The sequence below is a fragment of the Lepidochelys kempii genome, chromosome 19 (genome assembly GCF_965140265.1).
Source record: "Lepidochelys kempii isolate rLepKem1 chromosome 19, rLepKem1.hap2, whole genome shotgun sequence".
NCBI lineage: Eukaryota > Metazoa > Chordata > Testudines > Cheloniidae > Lepidochelys > Lepidochelys kempii.
This window is the reverse complement of record NC_133274.1, coordinates 13,181,216-13,192,137: the sequence shown is the minus strand read 5'-3', so window position 1 is coordinate 13,192,137 and position 10,922 is coordinate 13,181,216. Positions and strand designations below refer to the sequence as shown.

General features: G+C 52.4%; 1 protein-coding gene across 16 annotated transcripts in view; it reads right to left on the bottom strand.

Annotated features, from left to right (window-relative positions):
* Positions 1-10,922, bottom strand: part of PTPRU (protein tyrosine phosphatase receptor type U) — a 320,906-nt gene that overhangs the window by 110,481 nt on the left and 199,503 nt on the right. For all 16 annotated transcript variants that reach the window (XM_073317468.1, XM_073317470.1, XM_073317476.1 and 13 more), the window contains exons 9-10: positions 7,457-7,566; positions 5,337-5,538 (exon numbers count right to left, since the gene is read on the bottom strand). In XM_073317468.1, coding sequence (XP_073173569.1) covers positions 5,337-5,538; positions 7,457-7,566 — 312 coding nt within the window. The remainder of the gene's footprint in view (positions 1-5,336; positions 5,539-7,456; positions 7,567-10,922) is intronic.

Below are 10,922 nucleotides of genomic sequence, written 5' to 3'. Positions count from 1 at the left end.
TCCACACTGCATTGCAAACCTGGGGTTACAACTGCTGGACCTGAGTCTCGCAGCCGTGCTAATGTAGCCATACTGCACTACGCGGCCCTTCTGACTTGGATCTGTGGTTTGAACTGTGTTCACACTGCAAAATGCCAGGGCTTGGCCCTGAGCCTCAGCAGGACTGACCCACCCCCAGCAGGCTCCTAGGACCAAGGTCCTGCATGCTTGCAGACCCGAGTCAGACTGATTTGTGTGTGAATGGAAGTGGGGCTTGGGCTCAAGATGGAGTCAGAGCCTGGACTTAGTGTAGACTATACCCTCAGACACCCAGTGACCTGTCACAGGGGATGTCACAGGGATAATAATGTTCATGGAAGTGGAGAACATTCAGAATAATGGGGATTTAAAGTCTCTATCAGTGTTGCCAACTCCTGTGATTCTATCATGAGTCCCATGACAGCTGGTGTCTTTCTCGAATCCCCATCTCTTGGCGTCAGGGGGTGATAAGAGAATTGCAGCTTTCTACTAAAAAATAAAGTTTCTAGCCCTCCTGGCTGTGGAGAAAAGCTGTAAAACGTGACCCCCTTGGCCCAGCAACCAGAAGGCAACAAGGAACCCACTATTATCATTGGTTAAAATCTCATGACTTTTAAAGTAATTGCTTGATTTTGGAGGCCTGACTCACAATTTCTGAACACTTTGGGCTGGTGATGCTGTACAGTGCATTAGGTGTAATGCAGGAGTGACAGCAGCTGAGGAAGGACAAGGATAGGAGCTGATGGAAAGGTGGTTCAGGATGTGGTGCTGGTGATCCATGCAGCAGGGGGTTATTTTCGACTCATCTAGTATTGAGCCAATTCCCCTGCACAGTACTCTGAAGCACGGTGTTGTGCGGGTGCTGTCTTTTGGATGAGGCAAGAAAAAGGTCACAGGAGCTCATGTTCATGAAAATCCCATAGTGCTTTGCACAAGTTAGGACGTTAACCAGAGTGTCCTGGCAAAATTCCAGCTCAGCCAGTTATGTTCTACTGCTCTTATTTCTCCCTAGTACCATATTCTTCTTTGCTTCCTGTCCTCAACTGCCATGGGGCTGTGTGCTGTTGACACAGTGGCCTCGTTCCAGCCCAGATGTGGTAGCATTTCAGAGAAGGGTTTGCCACGGATCCAGAGTGTGTGAGGCATGTCAGGTTCCTTTGGGATGAAAGGCACTGCATGGGTGTGGGGCTCTCATCATTAACTTGCACTACTGCGTGGAGTGGAAATGCATCCACCTCAGTTTTGCATTTCCCAGTGGCATCCTCTGGCTGATACAGAGAACCTCTCCTTCCTCTCACCCCCTGTCCTCCTCTTGGTGTCCGCAGCCCCTGATTCATCAGCAGTTGAGGGGATCCAGGTGATGCTGGTTTGCAGTTCCTGTGTCCCCATTAGGAAACATCTCAACCCACTCAGAGCTGTGAACAGTTACCCCACAGACATTAGCAAACAGCCCTAAGTACTGTATGGCTTGTTAATGAAGCCCGATTAATCCCTCAGTTGTGCATTTTGAACTCAGAGACAGTGGTTGTTTCATTGCTGTAATCTCCCCCCAGCAAGTGCGGTCACTGCTGCATTATGGGATCATCCAGAAGATACAAGCTTGTTTCTCCTTGGGGGCTCCAGCCTCCCTCAGCAGAGTTGGCTAGAGCTGCTGCGGATCCTAACACACTCTCAGAAGGTGCCTGGTTACACAAAATCCCTGGATCCAACTGGCTGGGCCACAGGGTAGCTGTGTAGAAGTCCTAGTGACTCAGCCCCCCAGCGATGGCACAAACCCATCCTCGTGGGCCTTGAGTGGCTGATACTCTAGGCAAGGGAAACCATGCAAGTGCCAGGCATGGGTAGACATAACCGGCTCCAGCACCCTCGGGGTGAGGCAGACAACAACGCACTTAGCTGGACCACGCCCTTTGGCAGAGATGGAATTCGGCCAGAAACTCCATGCTGAGCTTTTCTCAGATAGCCGACAGGCTGACGTCTCAGAGGTGAGGGGTCTCAGGGCTATTTGATCCAAGCGGTTCCCAGTGCCTACACCCTGAGAGGCATTCCATGATCACAGAATGGGAATGGGTAGCAGGACGTATCCCTGAGGGACACTGGATACAAGGGCCTGCGGGGTGGACGAGCAGCAGTTACCCAACATCATTCTCTGGGGCCTTTCGGAGAAAGACGGAAAATGGAGGGGCTGCCCACCCACTCTCAGGGACATCACTACTTCACATTCACTGGTAACAAGAGCTGCTGAGGGATGTGACAGAACCAGTACAGACACCTGGGTTTGGTCCCCTGGCAGGAGCCGTCAGTCGTCGAGATTAGCACAGTCTCCCATCCATCCCTGGCCTGTACTGCGGGAATGCCAGAGAGGCTCAAGTGTGTGTGATCAAGCAGCGCCGCAAGGCTGGAGCCACCTAAAGGAGATGAAATCTTTGCAAACAAGTGGAGATAAAACCTTCCTGCCACCCCAAGACATGGGGGACGCTGGAGGTGCTGTGTATGCTACTACCAAACAAAATAACTTTGGGAAAAGTCTTAGAACAACTTATTGGGCCTGTTTCTTCTGCCCCTCAGCATGTAAAGCCAGGAGCCTTAATCACCCCCCATGGCTGAACTTTCAGCTCAGCTCCCACGGTTGAGATGGAATTTATAAGAACTTGTCTCCCATTCAAGCAGCCAGAGTTTCAGAAAAGCCCCGTGTGTTGGGTGCACACCAGGTGCTGAACTGGTCTGACAATCTGGCCCCAGTGGGAGATTCTGGGAGCGAAGGTCTTGTGAAAATGCCAGCCCAGGAGTGCAACTGTGCGGAGCTCAGAGAGCGAGAACTAACACGTGGGAAAATGCCTACAAAGTTTGCCTCCAATAGCTTGTCCAGGTATAAAAACAGCCCGACTCTAACATCTCTTATTGCAGTTTTCGAAGCGCATGTCAGACTCCTTTTGCAAATGGAGACCTCACTCCCTTGCCAGCGTTACAAGACTAAAACCACTGCACTTTAAAGCTGCCCAGAAAAGCTGTTGTTAAAGTGAACACTGCCTGACCCAGGCCTCCTGCAAGAACAGCAAGGGGGGTGGAATTCCACATTTGAGGGGAAACGGAGGAAGAAACCTCTCGGGCCAGTGGTTTTATTTTCCTACTGGCCATTCAGCAGCGAGCGCAACAAAGAACTATCAGGATCTCTCAGCCTCTTTTCTCCAGGGACTGAAATTTTATTTCTCCTAAATAAGACAGTTTAACATAAGCTGCACCTACAGACCATGTCCTTTCCCCTGAGCCGGGGTCTCTTGCAGGAGCCTATCTACTCCCTGCAGATCTCACTCCCGAACCCCCTGCCTGGGAGGTAAGGCAAGTCCCTCTACTCCTTTCAGCTGGAGCTTTCCCCCAATAGACTGGCTCCCAGCAGGGCTCCGTTCTCAGGCCCCCCAGCCTGGGAACCAAGGAGAACCTCCCTGCACTCAGCCTGCCCTTTATATCCCAGCAGGCTTGGCTCTGAGTCCCAGTCTTCTACCACATGACCCTGGCACTCCCTTCACCTGGGAAGGTGAGCTGAGCCTGGCACAAGGTGCAGCTGAGCCCCCCAGCCCCTTAAAGGGCCAGCTCACCTCGTTACACCTTTGTCTGAAGCTGTTCAGGGGGGTGGAATCGGAGCTGAAGTCCCGGTGGGGTGGGTTAGCAGGGGATGTGGTCCCAGGCATGTGACACAGTTATTTATCACCCGCCTCTCCAGCTCATCACAGGAACTTCGGTGCCAAACTCTCCCTACTTACCCTCTCTATAAAAGCCTGTCCTTGGGGCAGGGAAGCTGTTTGAATGCTGAGCAGCGGCAGAGCTGAAGACCATGCACCGTCTAACAAGATGCACGGTCCTCCCCAGCACAGTCAGGGTCTCTTACCTCTTCCACCTCAGACACGACATCTCACTCTGGCAAATAATATCATTTCTCTGAGCCCACTTGGGGCCAGCTGCAGGGCCAGCAGCAACATTCCATTTCTCCTTCTGCAGCCCACCTCTGGCTAACGGGTCACAAATCGAGGCCGCTCCAGTGAGTTAGGAAATGTGTTCCGCAAGCACCCCAGCTCAGATCTGGTGTAATGTAAACACGGCAGCTCGGGGACCTCAATGCAACTAAATTATCCAGCAGGGCTGTAAAATGTAACGCACGCTGTTTTCCATTTGAATTCTGACTGCAGGGTAGCTGGGAGTATGGGGAGGGGATCTTCGGAGCATGAAGAATCCATTTCAAGGGAAGGCGTATTTCACTGTGCAAGCCCAGCAGTAGGCAGGGGAGGAGGGCACAAAGAGACCCTGACTGCCACTGAGCAGCCTTGCTTCTGACGTCTCTCTCACCTCCTGGAAGGGCTGTGCAGATTCCCGTTGGATCGGGTATTAGCACAGTGGGGAAGCGGCTCCTGGTGTACGGAGGAAGAGGGTTCATTGCGGGTGCTGTGGACAGGCAGAAGGGGGTACTCCGAATAGGAGATGGAAGCACTTCCCTTTGTGCAGCAGGTCACCAGTTCAAATCCAAGCCGCTGGGTGGCGTGGGTGAAATGAGGCCGTGGGTGAAGTGAAGCAGTGGGCTCCGTCTAGTACTTAGCAGAGAGCTAGTCACAGCACTGACTGGCCAGCTTTTTGGCAGTCCGAACTGAGAGGCTGATGACTGCATAGCCATGAACTCTCTTTTCTCCCTGCGGCTGGTACCTGCAGCTCAGGCTGGCAGGAAGTGGGCAATGCCACTCTCCAAGCTGCCCCTGTCTTGGGGAGATGCAGACTCCCGTCTTTCCCCGGCACAGCAGGCCGCATTTCCCAAAGCACGCATGCTAAACAGTGCACCAAGCCCTGGTGCCCACCTGCCGGTTTGCACGTTGCGGCGGGGAGTTAGCACTAGCAGTAACTTAGACAGAACCTGCTCCGGCACTGTGTAAGTTAACGGGGGCTTTCCCGCTGTCTGCTGGACTGAGCGCTTGGAGCAGCGGGGAATCCGACTGCCACATAAGGAAAACAATAGATCAGTGGTTACTCTGCGAAGTGGAAAAAGGGTCAGGAGAGAAGGGGGCAGACAGGAAGCAAAGAAAGATCCAGCTGAGACTGTGATGAGAACCTCAGGGAGGCTGATTTCCTGGGGTTGGCCATGTCACCAGGGCTACCGTCCCTACTCCTGTGCCAAGGCTCTGTCATGCCCACAGTGGATTGGGAGTTTGGGCTCACATGCTGGCATAGATACAGACACGGAAAGAGCAAACCACTTTTCCCTCCTCTCCAAAGAGCCCAACCCTGCCACCTTCTCCCCAGCCCAAAGCCAGAGGGCCAACATCTCGATAGCCTACCAGAGATGTTGGTGGTGATCTCTGTCAGCGCGGTCTGGCCGAAACCCTTGCCAGTGCGTGCTCGCACGGAGAACAGGTAGGTGGTGCCTGGGTGCAGGTTGGAGAAGACATGGTAGGTCTCATTGCGGAGCTTGGAGACGGTGCGGCGGGGGCCTGGCACATTGACGGCTGGGTCCGAAGACTCAATGCTCTGGTAGCTGATCTAGGAAAACATGAGAGACTGTGAGACAGCCGGGGGGCTCATGGGGGGAGCAGATTAACATGGGGAGGGGAGAGCAGGAGGGCGGTCTGAGGGGGTTGTGCAGCAGGGTGTTTAGGTGGGGCATGCAGATCTGGTCCTGTGACCGGAGTGCCCCTGCACGGAACACAGACATGGGGAAGAGGTGGGAGCAGTGTGGGGCGGCTTTGGGTTTTTTAAATATAGAAAGAGGCCTCACCAATCTATCCCTAAAACAAGATTGGTGTTGAATTTGAACTTGAGAAAGTGACCAGCTGGGAGCACTAGACCCAAGACTATGCAAGAAACCTGATGGCACCCTCTGCTATACCACCCTGAGACCCCCCCACACACAGCCCTGCCAATACCCCTCACTCCTGTCCCCTGATGTTCCAGCTCTGGACCCCCCAACCTCCCTCACTCCAGCCCAAGGACTCTCTCTTGAGCAGAAACAGTCTGGGGAGAAAAGCCTGCCAGGAACCAAGGTCAGCTACCACGCAACACATTTATTTTTAACCTCAGACCTGACAGCAGATTTGAACCCTTTTCTCCACACCCCACAAGTTAGTGCACTAACTGACTGTGCCATGGACCCACCCAGCCCCACCACTCAGGCTTCTAAGGAGTTCCCTTCAGAAACCAGGATTGTCCTTTTGTGACTAAGAGCCACATGCAGGGGCTCTGGCGTGAAAAGCCATTGCAAGGTGACTACACCAGCATTCAAAGAGAGACATGGAGAGAGATAGGGACCCCGTTGTAAAGAGGATAAAAAGCGGGCTGGATCAAACCAAGGGCTCGAAGGTAGCAATAACGATGCAGTAGCCCTTAATCTCCCTGATAGAAAACAGCGGCTCCAGAATGAAAAGCTGAGCCTCCATCATTCCCCACGCAGCGCAGTTCACGCAACTGCAGCAAGGGGAACGAAGATAGGCATCAGCTTTTCATTTGTCTGTTTCCGTGCTCTAATAATTTTGTTGATGACGGAGAGGCCAGCGTGAAGGCTGAAAAGCAAAGAGAGATAAGAGGGAGTCTTGCCTGAATTCATTTGGGAGACAGAGGGGCCCTCCCGCGAGCGTCCCCATTCGAGAAACACACTGGCCACAATGTGACATTTTCTCTCTGCACTGAACCGAGCAAAAAGAGACACTCAAAGAACATCTCTCCTCAATGCCTTGCTGAGAAAGGAACAAACTCTACCAACCGCTCCTGTGTTGCCTCACGTGCTGCGAGTGGACTGGATGGGTTGCCAGATGTCCCAGAGCCTGTGAAATGCAACAGCCTGGGGGCTAATGCTACCCAGAACTTAAATGGTGCTTTGCATTCTCAAAGTACTGTACAAACACTTAACAGATTAATCCTCACTGCTGGCTTGGGAAGTAGCTGGTACTGTCCCCTGGGGACATGGAGACACAGGGAGGGCTAACGGCCAATTTTCAAGGGTGGACTCTCATTTTGGGCACTTCTGTGTTTGGATGCCCAATTGTAGAGAGGAGCTAGGTTGGATTTTCAGAGGTGCCAAGCACATGCAACTCCGTATGAAGCCAAGGGTGGCTGCAGGTGATCAGACCCTCTGAAAGTCAGGCCCTGGGTGTCCAAAATGGAGGCACTCAAAATTACAGGCCACTTTGGGACCTAAGTGACTCAACCAAGGCCACACAGTGAATCAGTGGCAGAGGTAAGATAAGAACTTGGGACACTCCTGGCTAAATGGTGTTATTTTTATTATTCTTTATTAGGCTTTGTATCGGGGCCTGGTAACTTTTCAAGTGTTAGTTCCAGGACTGTAGATTTGTGGTAACAGGATTACAGACATTTAAGTGGATTCTTTTAAAACGTATCTGTGGCTCCATCACCCGGCCCCAGGTGCTTCTCCCGTACTGCGGAACAACGCCGTAGAACCTACCTCATACTGGGTGATCAGCCCGTTGGCTTCCAGTGGCTCTTCCCATTTCAGGAAGATCATGTCCTCCAAGGGGGTGAAGGTGAGTGACTCTGAGGCGATGCCTCCGGGGACTAGTGAAACAAAGAGAAGAATGAAGGAACGATGAAATTCTGCCAGGGGATGGCAAGTCTGCGCCGGGCACTCGGCTTCGCTGACAACACTGCTGGTCACAGAGGAGTTAAAAGCAAACAAGAATGCCGTCTGCATCATTATGCCCCCCCCAATAAAACCCCACCCACTTTTCAGACAATGCTGGGGGCACGGCTCAAGCCCAAGAGATTCAGCATTCAGGCTCACACCTTACGCAGATCTTGGTGCAGCTCCGAGTCCAGATAGGATTTAGGGCTGATTGCTGGCTCTTTGGGGATTGCCTGCAACCCCCAGGCATCTTGACCCCATCCAGCTGGAAAGAAAATGGCAGGTGCGGGGAGTTTTTAACAGAAAGGGCCAGATCCTCAGCTGGTGGAAGGCAGCAAAGCTCCATTGACTTTAATGGACCTGCACCAAGTTATCCCAGCTGAGGATGCGGATCACAATGTTCCCCAGTGACTGTAGCACATAGGCAGGGCTTGCTCAGCAGCCTCTGGAAACCAGGGGTTATGAGGAAGCTGCTGAGACACCCCAGCTTGCCCCCAATGTCCATAGGTATAGACAGGCTTTGTGACATCACTGCAATCTCCGCCAGCTCCCCCCAGCCCAGGGGGAGAACACACAAAGCAGACAGGGGCCGGACTCTTCCTGGAGTGTTTGGAAAGGACAGTGTCAGTTCAATGCTAAGATCAGGACAGCCCAGTGCATTGGAGGCTAGCCTGGGACTTGGGAACCGGCGGGGGGAGGTCACATCCCTGCTCTGCCACAGCCTTCCTCTGTGTCCCTGGGCAAGTCACCTAGGCCTAAGTCTCACAGAGGCCTGACTCCCACTGAGATCAATGAGGATCTGGGTCTTGCTCTTGCTGAGCTTCAATCCTCCAGGTGTCCAAGGAAAACAACAGCAATGCGCTACCCCGCTGGGGGGGTCATGAGGCTAAATATTGTATGGACTGTGAGGTGCTCAGCCACCATAATGAAGAGGCCACATAAGTACCTAGGCTAACACAGCACAGATGCCTTCATCGCTTCAGGGGCATTGGATTGTTCAGAAACAAACACTTAGGGCTTGTCTACACTTGCACCACACCACTGCAGCGCTTAGTGAAGAAGCCACCTACACCAATAAGAGAGCTGCTCCGGTCGGCCTAGGTACTCCAGCTCCCCGAGAGACAGTAGCTATGGTGACAGGAGAAGCCCTCCCATCGACACAGCGCTGTCTACACGGGGGATTATGTCACAATAACCGTGTTGCTCCACAGGGTAGATTTTCCACATAGGCCTAGCTCACTAGTGAACTTTCCATTGACTGTCATTGATGCAGGCTCTACCTCAATTCAGTCATGGGGACAATGAAACACTTGGCCAGATGGGGCTGCTAAATTGGGCTGAAGAAATAAATAATAGGATGGAGAGGATCATTCCTCTGATAAGGTTCTCTCCAATGCCCTTGTCCCTGCAGACGGTGGGGTTGGATGGGGACACTCTCCTCTCTTACAGTTTCAAAGAGAAACCTGCAGCTCTGCAAGCTTTCACTGATCTAGATTTGCAGCCCAGAGGACAGAGCAGGGAACACGGTGTCAAGACTCCTGGCTTCTGTACCCAGCTTTGCAACTGAGCTGCTGCATGACCTTGGGCAAATCACTTAACATCCTAGTGCCTCCGTTTGACTATCAGTCAAATGGAGATAATTATCCCACCTTGCAAGGCACACACAGTTAATGGATGTTTCTAAAGTGCTCATGTTCTTTGGATAATGGTTTTGGTAGGTCCTACAAAATCCCTGAGTAGCCACAGGATGGCGCACCCCCTAAGGATGAGTCTGGAATTGGAGAGACAAAGCAGCTTTCATTTTTTCATCCTTACAAAGCACAGGGCAGATTCCTCAATGCATGAGCACTCAGACACTCCCTGTGGCTGGCAAGGCTGCTCTTGGATTGGAGGCAGTAAACCTCATCTCCAGTTTAAGCCAATGAGTCAAACTCAAGAAAAAGTTCAACAGCCCAGGAAAAACAATGGCATTCCCTGAACGTCTCTGCGTAATCCAAGAGACCTTGGGCCGGTCTCTGCAGCAGCAGCACTCGCTCCCTCCTCCATAAACTAGCGCTCAAACAAACCCAACGCTGGGGAATCTGCTGGCTATGCCTGCTCATGTCTCTTTTATAGGGCAGCCTGACTGCATTCTTCTGAGTACAGTCTTTCCGCTCCTTTGTAACAGTAAAAGCAAAAGAGTGAAGAGACTCAGGCAGTGGCTGGATACCCAGGCAGAGCAGTCATGAGCACTGCACTAAGGCAATGAGGGTCTTGGATTGCCTGAAGTGTGGATATTCACCTGAGCCTCTTGGGCCTGCAGAACTCCACGGGGGATCTTACAAAAGTGGGCATTTCTGCAGCGATTGGTCGCGCCTACTCCTGGCAGGGGAAAGTAAAGGGGTGAACGACCCACTACACTTTGCAAAGTTTTACAGCAGCAGCTACCCGAGTTCTCCTACGCCAGGCGTTGTACATGCATGAAACAAGCGACAGACCCTGCTACAAAGAGCTTGCGATCTAAATAGACAAAGTGTGGTAGGGGAAACAGAGGCACAGAGAGAGACTTGCCCATGGTCATACAATAGAGCTGGGAATAGAACCCAGGTCTCTCAACACTAGTAGTGTGTGCTACCCATTAGCCCACACTGCCTCACCTTGGCAAAGCTTCCATTCACCTTAGAGAGTTGGCGTAAAAGTCTGGGTACGGAGCGGGTTCTCTTTTCATTAATAGCCGTTTGCCCTACCAAGAGTGGGATGATTCCGGAACCTAATCAATTCGTTCTGCCTCATTGTCAACCAGTCACTGCTAACTGCCAGCGTCTGTCAAGAGATGCCATGTAGTTAGCACCAATGTCTCTCATCTTAGGGACAGGGGTAAACCGGCACTGGAGAGAGAGCAGCGTGTGCTAACTGCTGCCAAGTGCTGACTTTTCAGCAATGACCCTTCTCCTCAAGCAGCCTGGGGTCGTCTCCTTCCAGCCTCCCCCCACCAACTCCTGGGGCGCTCTCCCTTTTACAGTGGCATGGCTGGTTTCCACTAGGACTGCTGAATGTTTGCCCACGTTTGGCGCTGGGCTAGCTGGGAATCACTAGAGATCGAGCCCCCCAGAGACAGCCCTGTAACCAGCTTTGGAAACAGCCTCTGGGGGTGCCTGGGGTACACGTAGCCAAGAGGGAGCTCCCATTCCTATCTCTCCCATCTCCTTCCTTCCTCTCCAAGCTTCATTTTAACAAAGAGAACAGCACCCCCTCTGTCCAGAACAGCCAGCTTGAAACCAGACCACCTGATCGCCATGACTCCCATGCT